At 41.3% G+C, this 23694-nt stretch overlaps 6 protein-coding genes across 16 annotated transcripts; 3 read left to right on the top strand and 3 right to left on the bottom strand.

The window, feature by feature from the left end:
- Positions 1 to 56: 56 nt before the first annotated feature.
- LOC124326076 (nuclear valosin-containing protein-like) lies at positions 57 to 3310 on the bottom strand. The gene is made up of 11 exons (XM_046784689.1): positions 2919 to 3310; positions 2616 to 2851; positions 2415 to 2552; positions 2216 to 2350; positions 1937 to 2156; positions 1592 to 1874; positions 1248 to 1530; positions 1009 to 1176; positions 612 to 941; positions 293 to 538; positions 57 to 236 (listed from the first exon to the last, which is right to left on the bottom strand). Exons 1-11 carry the CDS (start codon positions 3118 to 3120, stop codon positions 198 to 200), a joined length of 2280 nt encoding a protein of 759 aa, XP_046640645.1. The 5' UTR covers positions 3121 to 3310; the 3' UTR covers positions 57 to 197.
- A 532-nt stretch (positions 3311 to 3842) lies between these two features.
- Positions 3843 to 13122, top strand: LOC124326049 (peroxidase-like). Of its 8 annotated transcripts, XM_046784645.1 has the most exons (23): positions 3843 to 3938; positions 4068 to 4118; positions 4209 to 4290; positions 4472 to 4611; positions 5629 to 5855; positions 5918 to 6210; positions 6280 to 6359; positions 6424 to 6477; positions 6533 to 6598; positions 9049 to 9358; positions 9432 to 9854; positions 9914 to 10196; positions 10271 to 10464; positions 10531 to 10576; positions 10646 to 10776; positions 10842 to 11035; positions 11104 to 11693; positions 11781 to 11937; positions 12009 to 12093; positions 12153 to 12241; positions 12314 to 12512; positions 12571 to 12673; positions 12742 to 13122. In XM_046784645.1, exons 9-23 carry the CDS (start codon positions 6587 to 6589, stop codon positions 13055 to 13057), a joined length of 3132 nt encoding a protein of 1043 aa, XP_046640601.1. In that variant the 5' UTR covers positions 3843 to 3938; positions 4068 to 4118; positions 4209 to 4290; positions 4472 to 4611; positions 5629 to 5855; positions 5918 to 6210; positions 6280 to 6359; positions 6424 to 6477; positions 6533 to 6586; the 3' UTR covers positions 13058 to 13122. The 8 variants fall into 8 exon arrangements, with proteins under 8 accessions (XP_046640601.1, XP_046640599.1, XP_046640595.1 ...); XM_046784643.1 differs by lacking the exon at positions 6424 to 6477 and having other exon boundaries at positions 4209 to 4270; positions 4472 to 4533; positions 6516 to 6598; XM_046784639.1 differs by lacking the exon at positions 6424 to 6477 and having other exon boundaries at positions 4209 to 4270; positions 6516 to 6598.
- On the bottom strand, positions 6957 to 8087 carry LOC124326437 (pupal cuticle protein-like). The gene is made up of 2 exons (XM_046785269.1): positions 7963 to 8087; positions 6957 to 7895 (listed from the first exon to the last, which is right to left on the bottom strand). Exons 1-2 carry the CDS (start codon positions 7972 to 7974, stop codon positions 7095 to 7097), a joined length of 813 nt encoding a protein of 270 aa, XP_046641225.1. The 5' UTR covers positions 7975 to 8087; the 3' UTR covers positions 6957 to 7094.
- A 2160-nt stretch (positions 13123 to 15282) lies between the features above and the next one.
- Positions 15283 to 17733, top strand: LOC124326382. 4 transcript variants are annotated; one of them, XR_006915550.1, is made up of 5 exons: positions 15283 to 15476; positions 15543 to 15755; positions 15815 to 16007; positions 16072 to 16821; positions 17604 to 17733. XR_006915550.1 is itself a non-coding variant. In XM_046785172.1 (5 exons), exons 1-5 carry the CDS (start codon positions 15379 to 15381, stop codon positions 16635 to 16637), a joined length of 843 nt encoding a protein of 280 aa, XP_046641128.1. In that variant the 5' UTR covers positions 15285 to 15378; the 3' UTR covers positions 16638 to 16710. The 4 variants fall into 4 exon arrangements, 2 of the variants coding, with proteins under 2 accessions (XP_046641127.1, XP_046641128.1); XR_006915549.1 differs by having other exon boundaries at positions 16072 to 16935; XM_046785172.1 differs by lacking the exon at positions 17604 to 17733 and having other exon boundaries at positions 15285 to 15476; positions 16072 to 16395; positions 16623 to 16710.
- A 580-nt stretch (positions 17734 to 18313) lies between these two features.
- LOC124326393 lies at positions 18314 to 19813 on the bottom strand. Its single transcript, XM_046785183.1, has 3 exons — positions 19351 to 19813; positions 18977 to 19280; positions 18314 to 18903 (listed from the first exon to the last, which is right to left on the bottom strand). Exons 1-3 carry the CDS (start codon positions 19465 to 19467, stop codon positions 18410 to 18412), a joined length of 915 nt encoding a protein of 304 aa, XP_046641139.1. The 5' UTR covers positions 19468 to 19813; the 3' UTR covers positions 18314 to 18409.
- A 730-nt stretch (positions 19814 to 20543) lies between these two features.
- LOC124326366 lies at positions 20544 to 23260 on the top strand. The gene is made up of 5 exons (XM_046785134.1): positions 20544 to 21311; positions 21383 to 21595; positions 21657 to 21849; positions 21914 to 22958; positions 23031 to 23260. Exons 1-4 carry the CDS (start codon positions 21217 to 21219, stop codon positions 22379 to 22381), a joined length of 969 nt encoding a protein of 322 aa, XP_046641090.1. The 5' UTR covers positions 20544 to 21216; the 3' UTR covers positions 22382 to 22958; positions 23031 to 23260.
- The last annotated feature ends 434 nt before the right edge of the window (positions 23261 to 23694 follow it).

The following is a 23694-nucleotide window of genomic DNA, read 5'->3' as shown; positions in this document are numbered from 1 at the left end:
ATTCATACCTAGTCGTTTAGTGAAAATCCCCCATTTTGCACAAGGAAACACAAATGTAAAATTAGAAACCATTTTAATGACACGCAGTCAAAACACGGCAATGTGCAAGGTCAAATAACACAGGGAAGATGCAGGTTATCAGTTAGCATATGAAATTCCATCCCAAATTGTTCGTCGTCATAGTGAGCTTGGCAGAATCACAACCGATTGGACATTCCTGCATAATGTTTGCGATCCTGCAGAAAAGATATATTTCAAATTGATTCTTGTTCCATCTATATAAACCACTTACCTTTTCGTTAACTGAAGGACGAATCTTAGTGATGGCAGCCTGAAAGTGACGTAGATGAACACAGACATTACCCAACTCCACATCGATCCCAGCCTCACCACGACCAAATACAAATTCTTGCAAGGCCTGGGTGGCAGATTCCTTGACCAACGAGGAGAGATCAGCTCCTGTATAACCGTCCAATCTTGGATCTAGACCAATATCGATCAAGTTGGCATCGGCGGCTAGACTTGGCTTCGTACCATTCTGTTTAGAAAACAATTGGCAGTTAATTATTAAGAATCCATTGAATGAAGATAAAATAATTTCCCAGCCAGACCTTGGTGAGAGCTCTGAGAATGTCGACCCGATCTTCGGCTGTTGGGAATCCAACGTGGAGAATTTTGTCAAGTCTTCCAGGTCGAAGGACGGCTGGATCGATGATATCAGGCCGATTGGTGGCAGCCATGAGAAAAACCCCTCGACGTGATTCGATTCCGTCCATCTCAGTCAACAGCTGATTAACAACGCGACTGGCACCACCCTCATGGCCGTGCTCAGAACGTCTTGGGCAAAGAGCGTCGAGTTCGTCAAAGAAGATGACACACGGAACAGAACTCCGGGCGCGTTGGAAACATTGTCGGACTGCTCGTTCAGATTCTCCTACGTACTTTTGATATTCAACGAAAAAGTATAATTAAAATTTACTACGGAACAAATATAGAGCATTAATTTACCATGTTGAGTAATTCTGGGCCTTTGACCGAAATGAAGTTGATTCCAGCCTCGTTAGCGATGGCTTTTGCCAACAAAGTTTTGCCGCAACCAGGTGGGCCACAAAGCAAAACACCTGAAGGACTAGAGAGTCCTAAAGCTTCGTAATGTTGCTCGTAGCGAATTGGAGCCTACGTACCATTAAAAAACTGTATACACAGAAATTCGTCTAAATAAAAACCAAAAATATTTAAAAACTGACCAAAATAGCCAAGTGGAGTTCTTGACGGACGTGTGAAAGAGCCCCCACATTTTCCCAAGTAACATCTGGGACGGTAGCGAATCCTTCACGCTGAGCAGAAGGCTGCACACATTTAAGAGCAGCGATAAAATCATCAAGCGTGATTGAAATGCCTTGAAGCTGCTCAGCCCCAAATTCCGGCTGTTGGCAAAGCCACAGCCATGATTTCTCTTCTGTCGTTGTCTCTGGTGTCGGGCTGGCTTCTGCAGTAGCCAAATATATGGACTCCATCCGTCCGAAAGCTCTATAAAGATAATTAACTTATGGTGAGAAGTGAAAAACAGAATACCAAATCTTCCTTGTACCTATTCACAGCTATCATGCCGGCCTCGGAAGCCAAGGCAAGCATATCCGCTCCTACGTATCCCGGTGTGTTCAAAGCCAAGAACTTAAAGTCCATATCCAAAGCTAGACTAAGGTTCTTGCAGACCACTTTGAGAATCTTCTCTCTTGCGGCGAGGTCTGGTATTCCAAGTGATATTTCTCGGTCGAAGCGGCCAGCTCTTCTTAAGGCAGGATCTAAGGCATCAGGTCTGTTGGTAGCACCAATCACTAAAACTGGAATATTTCTGTCTCGACTGCTAAGATCTGTATTCATAAAATTGATATGGTATTACAGAAATTTAAGTGAAAAATACAAAGGTTATTACCATCCATGCAGGTGAGAAGCTGGGCAACAATCCTTCGTTCCATCTCTCGTTGAGCCGTTTCTCTTTTTGGTGTGATGGCGTCAATTTCGTCGATAAATATTATACACGGAGCAGAAGACGTCGCTTGTTCAAACAGGAAACGGATTTGCTCTTCAGACTCACCAGATACACCAGAAACCAGCTCAGGAGCGGCAACTTTGAAAAAAGGGATTTCTAGTTCCTACAATGTAAAAGGTTATAAACGTGAAGGATGGTATAGTCAATAAAATAAAGACTTACACCGGCGATGGCATGAGCCAACAACGTTTTACCGCAGCCCGGCGGACCGTGAAGAAGAAATCCTCTTGGTGGTGACATTCCTAAATGTTGGTAAACTTCTGGATGCTTCATGTGAAGAATAAGCTTGCGCACTTCCTAGAGACGAATTTCAAATAGTTAATGACACCCCCATAATTTTATTCATTAAGAAAACTGTTACTTTTAGGGACTTTTCGTTGCCGCCAACTTCGGAGAATTTTGTGGTAGAGATAACAGATTGGAACACAACAGTTTTGGACTTTTTCTTGGTTTCACTAGGGGCTTCTGGATCAACCTTCTTTCTCTTTACAACAACTTTCTGTAATACAAAAGAAAATTATAAGGAGTACTTGACTAATTCTAAGGATAAATCTGTTTTTACTTTTTTTATTGGTGTGCTTTGTGGTGGTGCCATTTCTTGTTCACCGAGCACATCAATCACCATTATGTCATCAATTTTTGAATCTTCTGCTGTACGGTTACTGGAGTACATACTTCGCAGGGATTCATTGGCAGTATCATTTCTCTCAGGGGTTTCAGCTATTCTAGCGGTTTCATAAGGATCTGAATCACTGCCATCATCCTTGGCTTCCAGGGTTATTCTAATGTCTTCATATGCTGAAAAAGATTATCAATAGATTGCATTGAATAACTGCTTTACTTCTCATTGAGATAAGTTACAAACCTTGCTTGACAGAGTTTCGAAAAGGAATTTTCTTCTTCCGTCCGTAATCAGTGTATTGCCTTTGAAGTACATCAGCCATTTCTTCTATATCTATATAAGTTCTATGACTATTTTCTTTTAAGTAACGTTGGACTCTGGGAATAAGGGCCCGATCAACGTAATAAGAGGCTGGTCTATTGTTCCTCCCAGCACCACCTGACATCTTCAGTCAATTTATGAGATAATGGACTAACGAACCTTTTCTTGATTAAGCAATTTTTTCAAAGCAAGCCAATTAAATAACTGAAAAGTAACCACTGAAGCACTGAACAAACGCCGATCTAATCGATCTTAGACACTGGACGATCTTAGATACAGATACACGTGTGTGTAGTTGCAGACGACGCTGAAAAGTCATTTTTAGTTTGCAATCGCAGTTACTAGATGCCGTGTAGCAAACATTTACAATTTGAATTTACGATATTAAATCCCTTTAACAAACAAAATCTCTTAGGCTCCTATAATAAATAATTATAACAAGATATAAAAATATCAAGCCAACATCTTTTTCCTCATTATTTCCTTTTTCTTCTTTTTTTGGTTCTTCCCTGTCCATCTAGCGGTCGCAATTAGATGCTATAATTTTTTCCGGAAATTTTTGAATTTTAATTTTTGAATGAAACAAATTGATGAAAACTAATCAATAAAAAAATTTAATTAATAATATTTACATAGGGCCTAGCCTAATATTTCTTTAGTTTTTGCCCCCCCCCCTCCCCGTGTCGGATGAGTACAGCCTACAGCGGTGTATGCTGTGGGCGGGGTTGCTTTGCTTCCGGTTTCCCGCTTGAATTTTTGCTGCATCTCTATCTCTATGTGACAGAAACATTGTCTTTGTGAAATCGTCAGTCATCACCTCGTGTCGTTCTAGCCGTATATCTAAGTTATTTCCCGATCCAATATGTTTCTTGAAGGGTAGTTAACACCTAATAACAGATGAGAGACTCAATAAGGTGTAGAACAGTGAAAGCATTGTGAAAGGTAAACTTTCCTGTTTATTTGCTTAGTAGTCGTATTTTATCAGTGTTCTGCAGAATTTCCAAATTGCTGTCTTTTTATGATTTCCTTGAAAATGAATGAAATTGATTGAACCTTTACTTACTGTTATAGAAAAGTTAACCATAAGACTGGATTTATTCATTTCACCATGCCCATGTGCAGGTAAATGATAGCTGAAAAAATCGATATGTTTTTGCAGTGGTGATAGTGCTCCCTGAGTTCCTGATTAACATAATGTTCTTATTTTGTAAGGTTCAGCATTGCTTAATATGACATGAATCACAGAACCAAGATTTTTGAATCCCGTGAAGAAGGTAATCATTCAAAGAGAAAGGTAAACAGTTGTTGCTGTTGAGAATATGAATAGTAGCTGATTTGATGTTGTGCTTGTTTAATAACTGAACTAATCAATGTAATTGATCAATTCATGTAAAATTGGCATACTTAGTTGTATAAAAGAATTTAAAAAATGTGGATTTGCTTAATTGGTAGAATTAACCAACAGATTTTTGCAGCCAGGGCTCTTTGATTTGCATGGAATCAACTTTACTTTTTTAAGTCATCATTTGTAGAACTGGTAGTGGTATCTCTTTTCTCTATTGTTTCAGTCATTTATATCTAAAAATAATTTACTTGGGTTTTCATTGTTCTGTAGGTTGCCACCTGTTTCGGCACTTTTTTTCGGCACTTTGATTTCGTCGTTTTCGGCACTGTTTTTGTCGTTTTCGGCTTTGTGTTTGTCTTTTTCGGCACCGCCACCAGATTTAGTTCCAGGCGTCATGTTTTTGGGAGGGTTGCCAGGCGTGTGTGTTTTTCCGTTTCGGCACTATATTTTTCCGTTTCGGCGCTATGTTTTTCCGTTTCGGCACTATTGTATTTATTGTATTTATTATTAGATTTATTTATTGGATTTTAATAAAATTTTGTCACCAACTAAAATGTAAACACCACATTTTGAAACTCTTTTCCTTTTCCTATTCCGCGTATAGTCTAGTACCACATCCCAAATTGTTACAGTTTTAGTTTCCGTTTCGGCATCGTCGCAAAATTTGTATTCCACCAGGTGTCGTGTTAATTATCTTTAGTATCTCTAATTTTTCGCACTTTGTTCTTGTACGTCGTGCTCTTGTGTCACTGTCGATTTTTCTTAAGTTCAATGGAAAGACAAACCAGAGTTAGAAAGCAGCCAAGTCGGCTTGCCGATTTTGAGCTTGGCGAGGATTCAGGGAAGTTAGTACGTGGGGGAAATACACGAACGAACGGATATATACTGACACAAACGTCAAACGAAACAAAAAAAAAACAATAAGGCCGCAGCGCCTCTGTCGGGGGTAGTCGACCAGCCATCAGGTACGGGTTGGGTTGCTCCAGCCGTCAGGAAGAGCACCCTCCGTACCACTGCCGTCAACCGTCAGAGCGCCCCTAGCGGCCTGACGGTGCAATAGCGCCGATAGCAAATTGACATGAATAAATCGATAAATTGAAATGGGGTGCCGAAAAGGTTGAAGTTGGTGCCGAAACGATCGAAATTGGTGCCGAAACGGACAAATTGGGTGCCGAAATGGACAATATTTTTTCATAATTGAGGAAGTGTGGTTTGCATGGGGTGCCGAAAACGACGAAATCCAAGTGCCGAAAAAAAGTGCCGAAACTGGTGGACACCGTTCTGTAGCAGAAATTTTTATGATGGTAGTATTTCATATTCCAGTTAAAGTTGGCCATGAAGGAGAGAAAATTCAACCGAACCCCATGATCTCATCCAGGCGCTCGAAACAACCTCTTTTCTTGCTACTTGCCTCCACTTGCAAAATCTCCACACTTTTCTAGACGTAACCATCGTTCAATCGTTCAAGTGACTCCGGCAGAGTGGACCTCGTCTGAGAATGATTATCCCAACTAGTTGGTTTTACTACTTGAGCATCGCGTTTTCACGTTTTAATTAAATTTTTTGTTGCATGCAGGACAGAATGGTTACGATAGCCCAACAAAACTCTTTGAAAAAGAAGATTATCACCGTCGATCTGTCGTGCGATTTCTCCAATGAACTTTATGGATATGACGGTAGTGTACAATTTAACCGTTTTTCTCGATCGCCTGGAAGCCATATTTCACGTGAGACGTCAGAGAATTGAGTAAAGTGATAACTTTCTTTCATATTATCCCGACAAAGTGGGGTTAGAATCGACAATGTCGGGAATGAAAGGGAACGGCGTAGGATGGCCATGTACTTTTGAAATGGAAGCCAAATTGAAGGGTTTGAAGAAGTTATTTTTCTTTTCTCCAATCTACACATCATCTACACGTCATTCTTTCTAATACGAAGGGTCGAGGAACAAAGCGACTGCCATCGAAGTGACCCCTGCATCTGTGAATTTTGTCAACAGTCTCTTCGCTTAAGAACAGGTGAAGTAATGCATGTAAAATTTCCCCCATTAGGTGAAGGTGACTTTCTATGTAGACTTGATAGAAGTTGCCCAAACTATCTGTAAGAAATTATTCAAGCTGTTACACTCCCAACCTAGTAATTCATGATGATATTAAATTTCGTCTCCTTTTCAGCCACGTCTTTCTTATAGACAAGGAGAATCGAGACACCCATATAGTAAAAATCATCGGAGCCGATATCAGTCATGGAAACTGCGGTAAGACTTACTGATAACTGTTATCTATCTCATTACCATTAACTGTTTTGGGGGTATTTTGAAAAACACTGGACCGATCTGACCACAGAGGTGATCATTGAAATTTTATAAGCATGCATTTAAATTCAGATTTGTTTATGGAAAGCAGTTGGTATGACAAATGAAAAGCCCACAAACTAGCGCGTTCGTCATGTCGCTGCAGTATAGAGAAATTTAAAAGTGTTGTGTTAATGGCAGTACTCTGCTTTTGTAATTTATGAGATTCTGCTTAACTTAGCACCCAGCGCCTCGTATGAGTTTTTTTTTTAAGTTAAAACCGTTCGTTTACCGAATTCCCCTAAGAAGACATTAACGTCCATTTTATGAAAAGAAGCGTTCGGTTTATTTTTGTTCAATTTCGAAATGTATCGGTATTGAGAAGATAATTCAGGTGTGTACATTGCGACTGATAGCTGGCACAGCCATCTATAGACATGTTTCAGATCTGTGATGTTGTTTAACCTCGGGCAGTGGCGTGAGCGAGAGCGGCCATGTGAGCGCGACGGGCAGCGGCGACCTCGGCAGTTTCCTGAACGGGTTGGGGCATACCGAACGGCATGTTGGCATAACGGGCCGGGAGTAATGTCATGGGAAATCCGTTGGCGGTTGCGGCGGCGTTGTAGGCGCGGTAATGCTCGATGGTGGCGGCCATTACTTCGGGAGTATCTTGAACGGATCGTTTACCTCGAGCGGCAGCCAAAGCGGCCATATGGGCAGCACGGGCAGCGGCGACTTCGGGAGTGTCCTGGACGGGCTGTGGGGGTCCCCAAACGGCAACGGGTTCCAAATGGCGAAGGCTGGAAACGACTCCATTAGCGGCGGCAGCGGCGGCGTGAGCGCGGATATGTTCGAGTTTGGCAGCGGCCACATCGGGGGCATCTGCGATGGATCGTTTACCACGAGCGATGGCAGCGGCGTGAGTGGCAAAGTGAGCTGCACGAGCAGCAGCAACTTCGTTGGTGTAAAGAGTTGGAAGAGATGTAACAACTCCATTGGCAGCGGCGGCGGCAGCGTAAGCGCGGTAATGTTCGACTTTAGCGGCCCAAACTTCGGGACTGTCGGGAATCGATCGTCGTCCACGAGCGGCAGCAGCGTGAGCGGCCAAGTGTGAAGCCCTTGCGGCGGCTACTTCCGCCGTCTCCTGTGCTGGTGGCTGGAGAGCGGAATAAGGGAAGTAGAGGTAAGGATTGTAGTTCCATCCAGTTGGGTTCTGCTGAGCGGATGCAAAGCAAACCACACCCAAAAGCACTGCGAGAATCTGATACAAAAAATTCAAATGGTGAGTTGATTGAAATTATTTTTAAGAGATGAGGTTGAAAACTTACGTAGATCTTCATGTCGATTCGCTTAAGAGATTGTGAGCTGGTGGAATTCGGAGTGGAATTAACGAAAATCTAAGAGATACCAGGGCCTTTATATACCACAGCTGATTTTGAATTGCTGATGGTTGCTGCCAGCAAGGTCTTTACTGTTGAAAAAAATGATAGAAAACATGGGTTTTCTTCTTCCGCATCTACTAGATTTGATTATCCTTTTGGGCTATGAAACCTGTTCTTCCTTCTCTCTCTCTCTCTCCATGGCTGTCTGTTGGCTCTATCCATTTCCGGCTGATACTGCTTTTGTGTCAGGGTGTGGTTTTATTCTATGCGAACTTGAATTGACATTGCCAAAAATATGGTTAGAATTCAGACCATTCAAAACCTACCGTCTACCTTTCTAATTCCAGATTCGTGTCGTGACGTGACATTTATTAATCATCACTACTGCGTTTGCTTGATATAGATTTTGGATCTGGCGATTCAACTTCATCAAGTTCGACAGCAAATTTCGTCAATACCACAGCAGGAAAATGGCAAGTTAGTTCCAAGCTAAATTCAATTGGATCCATAACTAAAATTGTTGTGATTTACGATAAGTCGGAACCTCAATTATTGTTTCATTATTTTTATTTTCCAATTTCAGCTTTCTTATCTAGGGCTGCATGTGGCAAGGCAAACAAATACTTGGGCAATAGATTGGAAAATGAAAATGCATTTAGCGAAAGGAAACGAGCGGTTATTTCTATATTGCTACAGCATTCGTTTATAGCCACAGAATCTTGATTTCGGTAAATTTTCAGGTTTCCTGGAAATCAGGTTGATTCCCACAATTCTGTAGGAAACTGATTTCCTCTGCATGTCGCTGACTGATAAAATGAATTTCAACCATTTCTTCGATCAAATCACTATCGAATACAACCCACAACATTTCGGTAATGCTCACATTAATGTTAAGAACAGCGTCGATTTCAGTCATGGGAACTGCGGTAAGAAATAGAAATAAAAACCTAAACTTTAGACTAAAAATTTCGTTCACACATTTGCAAATATCCAATACAGTCAATTAAAATAAATCTGTTTTCCATTATGCAGAATACTCCAGTATTCCAGATTGTTCTTGTTCTTTTGAGCGTTGTGTCTCAATTTGCAAACGGGCAAAATTGGAACACTGGAGACAGGGATGTCAAATGGCGAATGAACTGTGACTTTCCTGGTCACGACATTGCCCGCATAGCCAGTCCAGGAGGAAACTGTGGTAGTCTCTGTATCGCCAGCCCTAAATGTACTCACTTTCGTTTCTCTCCCGATGGATTTTGTTTCCTGAAAGATGCCACGATAGACTTTCCAGTAACGAATACCAGAGAGGGATCGTGCGGATTTATACCCTGGAAATTCGAATCGGGTAACAAATGTTAATTTTCCATGAAATAATTTCGTCGTACTTAATTACTTATGGTTGAATTTGAATCTGTCAGGAAGAGACCATTGGAACAGCGATAAAAGTGGCATCAGATGGCTTGCCAATTGCGATTTCTGGGGTCACGACATTGAACGAAGTAGAAGTACCGGAGAAAAGTGTGGCGGCGTCTGCCTGGCTAATCCCAAATGCAACCACTTTCGTTTTGACGGCCAATTTTGTTACATAAAAAATGCCCCGCTATCGACTTCCCGTATGGCCGTCAACGGCGGAGCGTGTGGATTTATCTCGTGGCGAGATTTCAACAGCAACCAACCCGCAGCAGTCAACTCTTGCCCGAATGTCGGCGGTTTGTCGTCTAGTTGCCGACCCAATGTAGATTGCTCCCTGTGGTACGACGTCTTACTGAAAACCCCAGGAACTTCCTGCAAATTGGCTAATAATGGCCAAGGAACCTGTTGTCCCGATCTACCCAATAACAGTTTGTTCATTTTAATTCAATTTCAGTATAATTTTGTTGTTACTCGAATTCTAAATTAGGGCGCACTAGAGGAGTTTTTATGCAGTCCATGGCCGTACCTTCTTTGAACAAAGAATTGATATCCAAAATTAAATCTCAACTCAAGTCGGCCCTCGAGACGAGTAAATTGCAATTCCAGACAATGCGCGACACGGAAGTCCGTCTAGTAGACAACAACATCGTCGTCCGTCCCGGCTCTTCTTCTGCCCTGTTCTCACTCGTCTCCCACACGACTCCCGAGACACAGAAAATCAATTTCGGGGCTCTGCAGGAAACTTTTATAGCCGACGATATCGTCAAAAGGTTCGAAAAATTAAATAATTTCGATAACAACTCATTTCAGCCATCGTTCTTCATCTACTTCTTTTAAACTATAGGTTTGGAGTTAAGCCGAAAGATGTGGCCTCTGTTTTAAGCCAGATCAACGTTCAGTGTCCACCTCCACCCGTCTGTAAGGCAGTGACTTCACCTTATCGAACACCGGATGGATCGTGTAACAATATTAAGCAATCGACCTGGGGCCAATCACGCACCCAACTCCAACGCATTCTCTCCCCAGATTATGCCAATGGTAAGAATTATATTTCAACAAAATTTACTCTCATATCTTTTAGTAATTTTCAACCTATTTTGATAGGCATCCGACTTCCGCGACGGGCCAATAACGGAGGTGAACTGCCCAGGTATAACCAGCAGAATGTTTTATTTTTATTGATACAATGATAAACAGTTGATGAATCGAATAATTCCAGTCCTCGTTTGGTATCCGCAACCGTGGTAAGGGACAACCTCAATCACCCGCACGAATCCAACAGCTACTGGGTCACGCAATTCGGCCAATTTACGGATCACGACATAACTCAAACTGTTGCATCTAAAATGGGTATGTAATTTAATTTCGACATTGAAAGAGCAACGAATTTGCAATGATTTGTTCGCTTTTTCTAGATGATTTAAAGGACATCGAATGCTGTGCGCCCGACGGTCAATTCCTTGACAGTAGGAACGTCCATCCGGAATGCCTACCCATCGACATCCCGTCAAACGATCCGTTTTTCTCCAGATTCGGTCGCCGTTGCATGACGTTTGTCCGCTCAGCTCCGGCACGAAGAGCCGATTGCAAATTGGGTTACGTCGAACAGGTCAGTGAAATAACCAAAATATACTCAACGGATTGAACTGGCTTGAACTTAATTTAATTCCGCAATAGATGAACGACAACACCCATTTTTTAGACGCCTCGCAAGTTTACGGTTCGGACGAGAAAAAAGCCAAAGATTTGCGGTCGACTGTCAATCAGGGCCACTTGAGGGTGACCCACTTTTGGAAATTCCCTACCGGCCATCACCAGTTTGACTTGCTTCCGGCAGACGATGAATTTACTGCTCCTTGTACGTTGTCCAAAACCCTGTCCGGAATCGATCCGCCATCACACGTCAAGTGTTTTGACGCTGGCGATCCACGAGCGAGCGAAATTCCCGAATTGGCCGTCACTCAAACGATCCTCATGCGTCAGCACAACAAACTTGTGGGCCAGCTGGCTGCTCAGAATCCGCACAGGGATGGTGAGCATCTCTATCAAGAGGCTAGACGCATTCTTATTGCTCAAATGCAGCACATTACCTACAACGAGTGGCTGCCCATCATCCTTGGCCGAGCTAAAATGGTGGAGCTCGGTCTGTTGACGCTCAAGGAAGGATTCAGCAACGATTACGATCCTAATGTGAATCCTTCCATTGTGAATGAATTTGCAACTGTCGCTTTTCGTTTCGGCCATTCTTTGGTCCAAGGCAAACACGAGTAAGTTAATAATCTATTTGATGTAATTAAGTTAAATTAAGAAAATTGTAATTTCCGGATAATTTACTATTGTTATTATTTTTTTAGATTGTTCGATCACAATAGGAAACTTACCGACTCGATAAACTTACGCAATCACTTTTTCAAAACGCAAATGGTGTACACGCCCGGTAATGTCGACAAGTTCCTCATCGGATTGGCGACTCAACCCGATCAAAGTGTTGACAATATCGTCAGCGAGGAGGTAAATTGTTAATTTTTAATGTATTAACGAATTTCAACCATTTAAAAAAAAATAATTTGGGGTTTCATTAGCTGACCAATCACTTGTTCGAAGAGGAAGGCAAAGGTTTCGGCCTTGATTTAGTTTCTCTCAACATTCAACGAGGCCGTGATCACGGTAAACCTCTTCCATTTAAAACGAGGTTTAATATTAATTATTATTTACCTGTTATGTAGGTATACCTGGCTACAATGCATATCGCGTTCTCTGTGGCCTTCCGCGAGCGAAAAACTTTGACGACCTTAAAGATCACATTCCTCAAGGGGTAAACTAAACAGATAGAAAACTTTTAATTGCATCATTTTACTGAATCCTATTCCGCACTTTTGAACGACAGATTGTTGACCAATTCAAGTCCGTGTACGCCTCTGTGGACGATATCGACTTTTACATCGCAGGTATTTCGGAACGCCGGGCAGCTGGGGCGTTGGTAGGCCCCACTTTCCAGTGTATCATCGCCGACCAGTTTTTAAAACTGAAACAGGGCGACCGTTTCTTTTACGATCTTGGCGGACAGTCTGGCTCATTCACCGAAAGCAAGTTTCCATTTTGTATTATTACCGGTTTAAAAATAGTGACTAACAAATGGTTTAGGTCAGTTGCAGGAAATTCGTAAAATCAGTTGGGCCCGTATCATCTGTGACAACAGCAACATTCAGACTGTTCAGCCGTTACTATTCAAATCTGTATCTGGATTGTAAGTAATGATATATTGTTTAATTCCCCCGACAAAGACTTGACTCGATTCACTTTTACGTGTTACAGGAACCCTATCGTGAATTGTGATTCAACCTCCATTCCTCGGATGGATCTTGGTCCATGGGCGTCGAGAACGCCCGATGAAGTTTGGCATGTCGGCGAAGGTGGTGTCCAGTGGCACTTGGGCTGTGATTTCACTGGTCACGATGTATCCAATCAGGTTACAGCTGGGGAGAATTGCGGCAGACTTTGCATCAGCGAAAGTAGATGTAATGCGTTTAGTTTTCATCAGGGCAAATGTTTTTTGAAAAACATACCGACATCATTGAGACGGAGTCCGGCGGTCGGAGGGATCTGCGGTTTCCTTCCGTGGAAATTTTAAACCCTTTGGTCTTCCTACCGTATATTATTACTATGGCGATACAATAAATAGTGTTACCAAAGAAACATCTTTCTTGCTCTACTTGCATATCAATTAGTGAAATGCTATTTCATTTATTTTCCCGGTACATTAACAGCGTGCGGACCTGTGGTTTATAGTCGATATTCCGATGAACGCTCAATGTCACCCAATCTTTTTACAGTCAAACCTTCACCAGCAAGCTGCAGGCTCCTGTTTTGAAAAAAAGGTCGTGTTCCGAACAATATAATTGTTGCTGCAGCAACAAATTAAAAAATCAAAAGAAAAGGTAAAACGTCATGGGGTTGTTCCTCCGTTAGGTGTCTCTACCGTCAGCAGGGTAACAGAAAATTGTCTGCTCAATCAAATTATTATAAAAATTTTATTGGAAGTCGTGTTCCGGTGCTCAGATAAAAGAAAATTTCATTCCAAGACACACTAGTTATTAATTTATCCATCGTCATCCATTCCATTATTGGATTGTTCATTTTGCAAATTTTTTGAAACATTTGAGCGAAATTGAAAATGCGCCAGCTATTTGCAGTGAAGTGTGGCCACGTTTGTGTTCCCTAGACATCTGTATGTTTCAAGTTGATGAAAGTTGGTACAGTTAATGATGAAAGCGATCTCCCAAGTCGGTCTCTGTTTGCTAAGAAATGAAATGAATTCAAGACTATAGGATCAACTAGCTAGGTGCTGATGTTGAAAAAGTAGTAAGAAAGAACATTTGATTTCTCATTTGTACCTGAGTTTGTCATTCTTGTTTTCCCTGACTCATGTTAAATTCTGTGATAGCAAAATCACAAAGATGTTTGCATTTTGACAACCCAAAAGCAATCGACTCGGAAAATCAACAAAACCCACCTTATGTCAACTGCAATTGGGTAAAATTTCATTTATTTTGAAGTAAAATTTCATTTAATTTTGGGAATTAAGCGAATTCGTCTTTAATACCCTTCAAATATGTAACTGGAGAGTAAGTACTAACATTGTTGATTTCGCTGGCATTTACTCATCAACTCGATTCACTTTTACGTGGTCTTTGTCATAGTAAACGTAGGTTAGACTTAGATCATTCCCGACGCCGTGTCCGTCCGGAATCGATCCATTGCGTGCCGGAAGCGAGGGAAAGGCTCCGCTAGGTTGGTGTTGTGGTGTTGGCAAGCGTTAATCGATGACGATTATTTGTTATTCCAATTTAAAATTTGGTAACAAACAATTGACAAACAAACATTTTTTTCTTTTTCCTGAATTTACGCAATGGAATATTCTGTTTTTGGTTTTTTCCGACGACGTTCTGTCGCCAATTAAATTTGGGCTTCGGCCATGCAATTTTATTTGTTATCCAATTTTTGTTGCAGCCAAAAAATTAATCGTTTCGTTTTCTTTTTACTCGTTGAACTTCGTCTATTTTTTTAAACTTGTAACCAAATTAACAAAACGAAACTATTCTTTCTTCTACTGTTCTATTAGCAATCTTTAAGATATCGCACCCTTCCCCCCTAAATCCAATCCAAACTGGGTGACACAAATATGAAATATCCCATTGAAAAAAACAAAAACAATCTCCTATTTGTAATTTCCTTGTTCCCATTCACTCTTCAACTGATTTCGCGTCGGTGAATGACTATGATATGAGGTCCGGATAAAAGGATAAAAGAGCCCAGGCAAAGTGCAGAGCCACACCTCGGAATGTTTGCTCTTTTCAATTTGCCGTGTTAGTCTATAGTTAACACACACCGCTAACAATATAACAAATAGAGCACATGAAAAGAGTGGTTAAAGCTATTTCACGTCATTATTGATAAGGAACTATAGTGCCCCCACAGGGTCATATGTCCCATACATTCCTTGCGAGATAACTGTCGTAAACAACATCGTGTCATAAAAGTCGTAAATGCCATAAGCTTATTAGGATTAACCAGCCCAAGTAGACTATGTCATATCAGCTGTTCTACTTACGCATACGCTATATTCTATCGGTTGGCAGATAAGCACCTCCAAGGCCCTAAATTGATTAGCCGCACAGGTGTTTGATATGCGTCCTAGCCGCCTACAAAACATTTCGACCGCTGATTATCATTTTACGATAGACAAAGTAAATAATAGGCCGAGAAATTTCTACATGTAATCTCTTCAGCCGCTATGAGATCACGTCCCTGTAAAATTTGAACTAATAACCTTAAACGCTTCTTAACAACGTTCACAGTCGGCATTCCGAAATCGGACTGTTTCGTTCAGTGATTCAATCAGGGCCCGTCTATTCCCAATTAAACTTGCGTTGATTGTAAAAATAAAATAAAATGAAACCGAATGCGAATTTTTTCCGGATTGTTCTCGTCACGTTGACTCTCGTTTACACCACGGCGATTACGGATGCTGCTTACGAATATTACGATGGGTAAACATTAAGATATAGTCAAATATAACTTGATTTAATTTAAAAATTTGATTTCATAATTTATAGTTCCACTACGGCCGAGATAACGACCAAAATGAATTGGATGGAGGCCGAAATCCAAAAAGCTATGGCCTCCGGCTGTTCCATCCAGATGAACAGTTTGTCCACTTACATCCAGACGCTCTGGTGGCCGCACATCCAGTACCTGATGGCGAGAATTCCGCCCCAAGAGCAACTACAAGTCCAGCAGCAATACGCTCGTCTCCAGTACATGCTCGGGTAATTTATTTACAACTTAAATATTCAGCAGCTTGTTTAAGAATTTTCTAACGAATCAGGATGAGGAAATGTCCGTCGACTCAAGAAACTTTCTACCAAGGAGAGTGCCATGAAATCGGAGTCCCTGGTAATCCCTGTCCAAGAAATCAGCAACTCTACGACAGACCGGACAACAATGGCTACTGCTACTGCCAACGGGGTCTGAGCGATTTCGTTTACATGGACGGCCAATGTTACCAGCAAAACGAGCAGGTATCAATTTAAATATTTCAAAATTGGATTTTGAATTCGACTTTTAAGTGTTTTATGCATTTAGGGACCTTGTGACGACGACCAGTGGCTAGTGGTGAGGGAAGATCGAACTCCCGCCTGCCAACAAGTACCTAGAGGATGCCCAGCTGACGGCCAACACGTCTACTGGAGTTGCGGAGTTAATACCGAATGCCAGCGTCAAACACGGAGGAATTCGATGGGCATGTGCAGCCGACTGGGCAGCCAACAACCTTCTTGCGGCGTCGGAGCCAAACTCTATCGTACTGGAACCAATTATTACTGCGGAAGACCGAGAGTGACGGTCGACGACTGGGAGGAGCCCAACGTGATTTTACCACCGCCCAGTTCAACGTGCAGCAACACAAGGGTATATTATGTTGGAAATGCTAGAAACCGACAGTGTCCTATGGGCTATAATCGAGACTTGACTGGAAGGTGTAGGAAAATTATTGCAGCTCGATATTGATTGGCAAAACATTTTTAATATTTAGTCAAATTGGTAGCAAATTTGTCACAAAAGTCACTGAAAAATGTCAATCACACATTCTGGCCATTGTGGATAATATCAGTAAAATAAACTCTTGTTACCCGTAGGAAAGGAAAGATTGAAAAAAAGAGGAGACCAGACTTTCCTTTCCTCCCTATTCTTCCCTCGGGCACGATTAACCCGAAAAGCCTAAATTCATGTACTGTGGGGCGAGCCAAATAAAAATCTTCCTAACTCCGCATTTCATTGGGCACGCAATGCATTGTCCATTGGGGTCCGCTAGATGACTCTTTCATCATTGAGTAAGTAAGTCCAAAAATCGTCTGCTACGTGTAATCGAAAGTTAACTTTCTGCCAAGTTGAAAACAATAAGTCATGTTCCGAACTTCCGATGAAAAATAGTTTTAGTTTCATTTCTAGGTAAGGGAGAACTTACTACTTACTAGTTCATTTAACATACATCCGTTACTCCTATTAAACAATGGTCTCCACTTGCATTAATATCTACAATAGAATCGGTTAAGTACAGTGCAAATTCCTTTGAATTTCATAGAAACGAATGAAATTATTCCCACGTTTGTTCTTTAGCTATATGCAACTTTCTTTTCCAGCTGACTATTTTAGTTTCTTTCTTCATTTTAATGACACTTCAATTTCAGACAATGCCCCTTCAAAGAAAATAATTTCCAGCCAGCCTTTGTTTTAAACTTTCGTTCCAATTTTAAACAGAAAGTGTTTCTAAAACGTTTCCTTGTCAGCAATTTGCAACTTTGGGTCCATTCACTTGTGAACGCATCCTTGATTAGTCGAAACTGGTCATATTCCGTCCAAATCTTAGTCGCTTTGTTGCTCATTGCTCTTCTAGAATTTCCCAACAATCGACAATGTTGTTGTAACATTGTCTTCAACTGTTATTTACTACTAGATATTGTCGCCATCGGATTGGCACGTAAAGAAAAGATATACAGAATTTACTGCTCGATCTCGATGTTTTCACAAATATGAGCATGATTTTTAACTAACGGCTGTAAGATGCTGATGAATTCATTTGAAAATTTTAATTTGGTTTAATTTGAATGTTTGATTAGATATAGTCGTCACTTCCTGTGAGATTGGAGCATCCCGGAGAATCGGGACACCAACGGACATCATGAGCGATCATGAGAATGAACTTTTGAAGACGAATCAGCTGATGGAGTTCCTTCCAAACATTAATAAAGGTTAGGACCCATTTCTTTTGCTTTAGCTCCTGCCATTAAACGGGGCCGTGGCATCAATCAAGTTTGGAGGGGGGGGGAAGAAACGAGAATAAATGGGAGGGTTGGAGAAGTGGGTTGTTAATTAATTATTAACTGAATATTTTATTAAAGGAAATTCTTTACCCTTCCGTAGTTTCGTTTTCCCTCTGTCCTCGGGTACATTCATGTGAGAGTGAATGAGTTCCAAGGTTTCATTCTTTATCCATCCTGTTTCCATTGCTGGTTAAGAATAGTCCCACTTTTATCGTTATCGAATAAGGTCCATTGTTACTTATCACAGCCAGTTTTGTGTAACCTTGACGAATTGGTCCAGGAGATGCGTATCACGTCGCTGATGCGAGTCATTTAGATTTAGTCGTAAATTTAGACATTTAAATTGTTCTCAAGAAAATATTAACTGCTTGATTTAAAACCAAACTGCTAGTCGATGTTAACATTTTTGCCAGTTGAAGATTCCAATTCCTTATCGAGATTTGATTAAATTAAACGATTGAGCTGATATAATGGTTGAAATGAAATTTCTCGACTGTCCTTTTTAATGTTATTTATTGCAATTAATAAATAACAATAATAAGAGAAACTTTTATTAAGGCATACATTTGTTGTTGGCAGCAATTTGTCCATCTGGCATTGATTTACACACTCGTGTGGTACGCCGAGTTATTGAAATCTTGTTGTAGAAGCCAACCAGTAAAGTGATTCTGGTGCTGGAAATTGTCAAATACGTACGTGTCTGTCGATTTGTACTTGATGGCCAGCCAGACTTGATCTCCTGATTTAAGATTGAGTGTCGATTCCATATCGTAAGTTCCGAATTGTTCAATAGTGCCGACTTCATTAGCCAGAGCCAGACCGATTTCGTTGCCGTTCGAATACAAGGCTAAACCAATCTCTTGTCTTGACGTAGGGGAAGAGGGGAAATATACCATTCCGGACACGGCGAAGAAGTAAGTCCCTGTGACGGGTGCCGTGAAGATGCCAGTGTCTACATTCATGGCGTTTCCGACGTTGTTCAAAACGCGTTCGAATGGGATCGGAGTGTTTGTCAGGTTGAAACTATTGTCCTTTTGAACGTAAAAGTAGACTGGCACCGATTTGACATCGTTATAGCCGATCCATTTCTGTAGTCCTACCAAATTGGAATATTAGTTGAGTTAGGATCGTCCTAGTGGGAGTCGAATTTACATCAATTTTGGGTTTACCTGGATCTCCAATTGCTTTGGTAAAGTCGCAATAGATTGTTTCGACCATGTTTATACCCATGACGGAATAGAGTCCGCTCCAGATGTGCCCAATCGACTTGAGTTCGGCACACGAAGTGGGCATTCCGTTGATTAATTTCGGTTGGATGTCGTTTGCGATTTTTGGCGTCGGGTTCTGCAGGTTTGCGATCAACGACTCGTGACGTTGTAGTTGGGCTTCTAGTCCTGTAACTTTTGCCTTTAGTTCAGCCACTTCCGCCTGCAGTCTCGTTTCTTTTGCCGCCATTTCTACTTTGAATTGGTTCTGTGAAAATAGTTTGGCGAATGAATTTGTGAGGAATGTAACTTGTAATTTTTATAAAGGGATGACTTACAAACGTGTCTGTTAGTTGTTGCAGTTTTCCCTCCAAATTGACGGCAGCAGCGGTCGAACATGTCGACCAAGCCAGCAACAAAACAGCTACGTGAACTGTTGAAAAGCAGCGAACCATTTTCTTTCCTTCTTATTAGAGTATCGTGTGTGTTTTTAATGGACTGAAGGAGAGACTTCGCTTCCCCATTTTATACGAAATTTAAGCTCTGCTTCGGTTTACTTTCCCTATCGATGAAAGCTCTTGATCCTTCCCCAACCTTAGTCCCTCTATGGATTTTGAAGGCAGTATCGGTAGATCAAAATGCACGTTGTTTGTTAAGATTTATCATGTTTGTTTGTTGCCATAGATCAACTTTGAAATAAAGTTTGAACAGGGATTTAATGTGGCGATAATATTCCATGTATGGATAAATGTTGGGTTCGATTTTTGTTCTTGTACCGGTGACTATGGTCACACAATGAACCAAAAATGTCTCCGTGTCCTATGAAATATGGTCAGTTATAATCTCCCGTAAAATCGCTAACATTTCACATAGGCTAGTTGCTTATTGACGGGTTAGTTTCACCAAATGCATATTCTGCATCGTCTATCGTGTGCTTATTTATTGATTGGGGTTTTAATTTTAGCCAATGTTTTCTACAATGGCTCACACCCATTAACGTCGAATGGCGCTTCTCTGTTGTGCCAAATGGAGATGTGAGACTCTCGCCTGTGGTCTTGTCGAAGTAAACGTAGGTTAGACCATTCCCGACGCCGTGTCCGTCCGGAGTCGATCCAGTGCGTACAGACGGAAGCGAGGGAAACCCTCCGCTAGGTTGGTGTTGTGGTGTTGGCATTGCTCGAGATCTATGGCAATTATTTGTTGTTCCTATTTTTAATTTAACAAACAATTTACAAACAAACATTTTTCTTTTTCGTGTGTTTACGTCATGGAATATTCTCTTAGGTTCTGATGCCAATTAAAATGGGGCTTCGGGGCATGTAATTTTATTTGTTCATATCGATGGAAACCATTGAAATCGAAACCCTCCACTCTAAATCCAATTCAAACTGGTTGGCACAAATATGAAATATCCCATTGAAAAAATCAAACCAACAAAACAATCTCCAATTTGTAATTTCCTTGTTCCTATTCACTAACTGATTTCTCGTCGGTGAATGACTATGATATGAGCTCCGGATAAAAGGATAAAAGAGCCCAGGCAAAGTGCAGATCCATACAGTCTCGTAATGTTTGCTCTTTTCAATTTGCCGTCTTAGTCCAGAGTTAACACGCACCGCTAACAACAAAACAAATAGAACACACGAAAATAGTGGTCAAAACTATTTCACGTCATTATCATGTGTGATAAGGGACTATGGTCAAAGCTATTTGATATTTTGATCCCCCCTATAGAGGGCGTTATGTCCCATAAATATCTTACCAGATAATTATCGTAAACAACATCCTGTCATAAAAGTCGTAAATGCCCTAAGCTTATTAGGATTAACCAGTCCAAGTAGAGTAGGTCATATCAGCTGTTCTATACTTACCACTGCAACCACCCTACACGTGCATACACTATATCAGTATATCCTATCGGATGGCAGATCAGCACGTCCAAGGCCCCAAATTTAATAGCCGCACAGGTGTTGTTGTTGTCCTAACCGCCTACGAAAAATTTCAACCGCTGATTATCATTTTACGATAGACAAAGTAATTCATTCTTGAACTAATCTTTTCAACCGCTATAAGATCACGTCCCTGTTAAAATTGAACTAACCTCAAACGCTTCTTTGCACCGTTCACAGTCGGGATTCCGAAGTCGGACTGTTCGTCTATTCACAAGTAAACTTGCGTTGATTATTAAAACAAAATTAATAATCATGGGTGCGAATTTTGTCCGGATTGTTCTCGTCACGTTCACTCTCGTCTACTCCGCGACGCTTACAGATGCTAATTACGAATATTACGATCCTGGGTAAACATTGAAATGTCTAGTCAAAAATATAGTGATTTAATTCAAAACCTTTAATTTCATAATTCAAATAGATCCGGCACGGCCGGGATGATGGCCAAAATGAATCGGATGGAGGGCGAAATCCAGAAAGTTTTGGCGTCCGACTGTCCCGCCCAGACGAATGATTTGTCCACTTACATGCAGACGCTCTGGTGGCCCAACATCCAGTACCAGATGGCGAGAATTCCGACTCAAGAGCAAGTGCCAGTCCAGCAGCAATACGCTCGTCTCCAGTACATGCTCGGGTAATTCATTTACAGTTTGAATATATTCAGCAGCTTGTTTCATAATTTTCTAACAAATCAGAATGAGGAAATGTCCGTCGACTCAAGAAACTTTCTACCAAGGAGAGTGCCATGAAATCGGAGTCCCTGGTAATCCTTGTCCTAGAAATCAGCAACTCTACGACAGACCGGACAACAATGGCTACTGCTACTGCCAACAAGGTCTGAGCGATTTCGTTTACATGGACGGCCAATGTTACCAGCAAAACGAGCAGGTATCAATTTAAATATTTCAAAATTGGATTTTTAATTTGACTTTAAAGTGTTGAATGCATTTAGGGACCTTGTGACGACGACCAGTGGCTAGTGGTGAGGGAAGATCGAACTCCCGCCTGCCAACAAGTACCTAGAGGATGTCCAGCTGACGGCCAACACGTCTACTGGAGTTGCGGAGTTAATACCGAATGCCAGCGTCAAACACGGAAGAATTCGATGGGTAAATGCAGCCGACTGGGCAGCCAACAACCTTCTTGCGGCGTCGGAGCCAAACTCTATCGTACTGGAACCAACTATTACTGCGGAAGACCGAGAGTGACGGTCGACGACTGGGAGGAGCCCAACGTGATTTTACCACCGCCCAGTTCAACGTGCAGCAACACGGTGTTACAAGTTCCACAAGCTCCACAACCTTTGCCAGTTTATGCAAGTCTGCCAGCAGTTGCAATTACTGGATACCGACCGTGCCATAGGGGCTATAATCGAGACTGGACTGGAAGGTGTAGGAGAATGGTTGCACCTCGATATTGATTGGCAAAATCTTTCAACATTTAGTCAGATTGGTAGCAAATTTGTAACAAAGGTCACTGACGAATGTGTCAATCATAAATTCTGGCCATTATGGATAATATCAGTAAAATAAACTCTTGTTAACCGAACTCGTTCCTATAACCATCTTGTTCTTCATTCGGTTTAGTCATTACTAATAATATCTAGCTAACTTGGTTAGTAAGAAAAACAGTATCGTATGCATCGGTACATCCACATTCACATTTGGAAATTTCAACTGCGGATGTGGTTTCCCGAACGAATGGCAAACAAATAAGCGCTTGTTGTTTTTCTGACTGAAAAGTGGCGATAGCGCAGTAGGTTTCCACCCAGTCGCATTCCGGCAGTCCAGTCTCAGACATTAGTCGCAAGTATCAAACTGCAATTAATTCAGGATCCTTGAGACGTACAATCTCTTAATTGTTAATTACCCGCCACGGCGCCAGTCTACAATTAATTCGTAAATATTCGAGATGAAACTGATAACTATTCAAGGCTGTTGGTTTATTGTTGTTTTGCTGGCCGTGACGTCACCGGTTCGTTCAGCAGTGCCATTCGAGTGAGTATAAAACGTCATTGAAGAAAAGTTGAAAGCGAATGACGAAATTTAAATTCTGAAATGGAATTACAGGCGGGTTACAAACGGACCGCCAGTTAACAATTCACAAAAGATCAAATCTTAAGAGTCGCCATCACAGATGTTCGATTTTGTCCGTCGGGTCTTTATCGAGATCTGACCGGTCGTTGTCGCGAGCCATTTTCCAAAATTAATTAATCAGCAATATTATTTTGCCTATCAAACAATAAACTGTCCAATCAACTATGTAACATTAATTTTCAATACATAATTTCGGAACCATTTATTACCTGATTAAGTAACTTTTTTCGCATACCAGTAGAGGACGTTTGGTTGATGGGTTTGCAGTTTAGTTACGTCAATGTTTTAAATTTTCATCAGCTGCACAGCTGCTTTTTTATAGCTATGTTTTTATACTAAAGTGGAAACGTGAAAACTTGTGATGAACTCAAATGTCTTCTGCCATCAAAGTAAATACATCTCGACATGTCTCATCTGTCAAAAATGTAAGAACTCATTTTTCATCACTAGTCAAAATCACGTAAACATTCCGCCAGCGGATGTTGCCAATTTTCATTATCTTATTACTCGTTAGTAAACTTTACTTGAAGCTAGGGCTGTGGCCCGGGCGATGAAAACCCGGGCCACCGCCCGGGCTGAACGAAAAAAAACCCAACCCGACTCGACCCACCGAGGCATTTTTTTTAACGGGGCGGGC

This window comes from Daphnia pulicaria, chromosome 2 (genome assembly GCF_021234035.1).
Source record: "Daphnia pulicaria isolate SC F1-1A chromosome 2, SC_F0-13Bv2, whole genome shotgun sequence".
Lineage (NCBI taxonomy): Eukaryota > Metazoa > Arthropoda > Branchiopoda > Diplostraca > Daphniidae > Daphnia > Daphnia pulicaria.
This window is presented reverse-complemented; position numbering and strand designations above follow the sequence as displayed.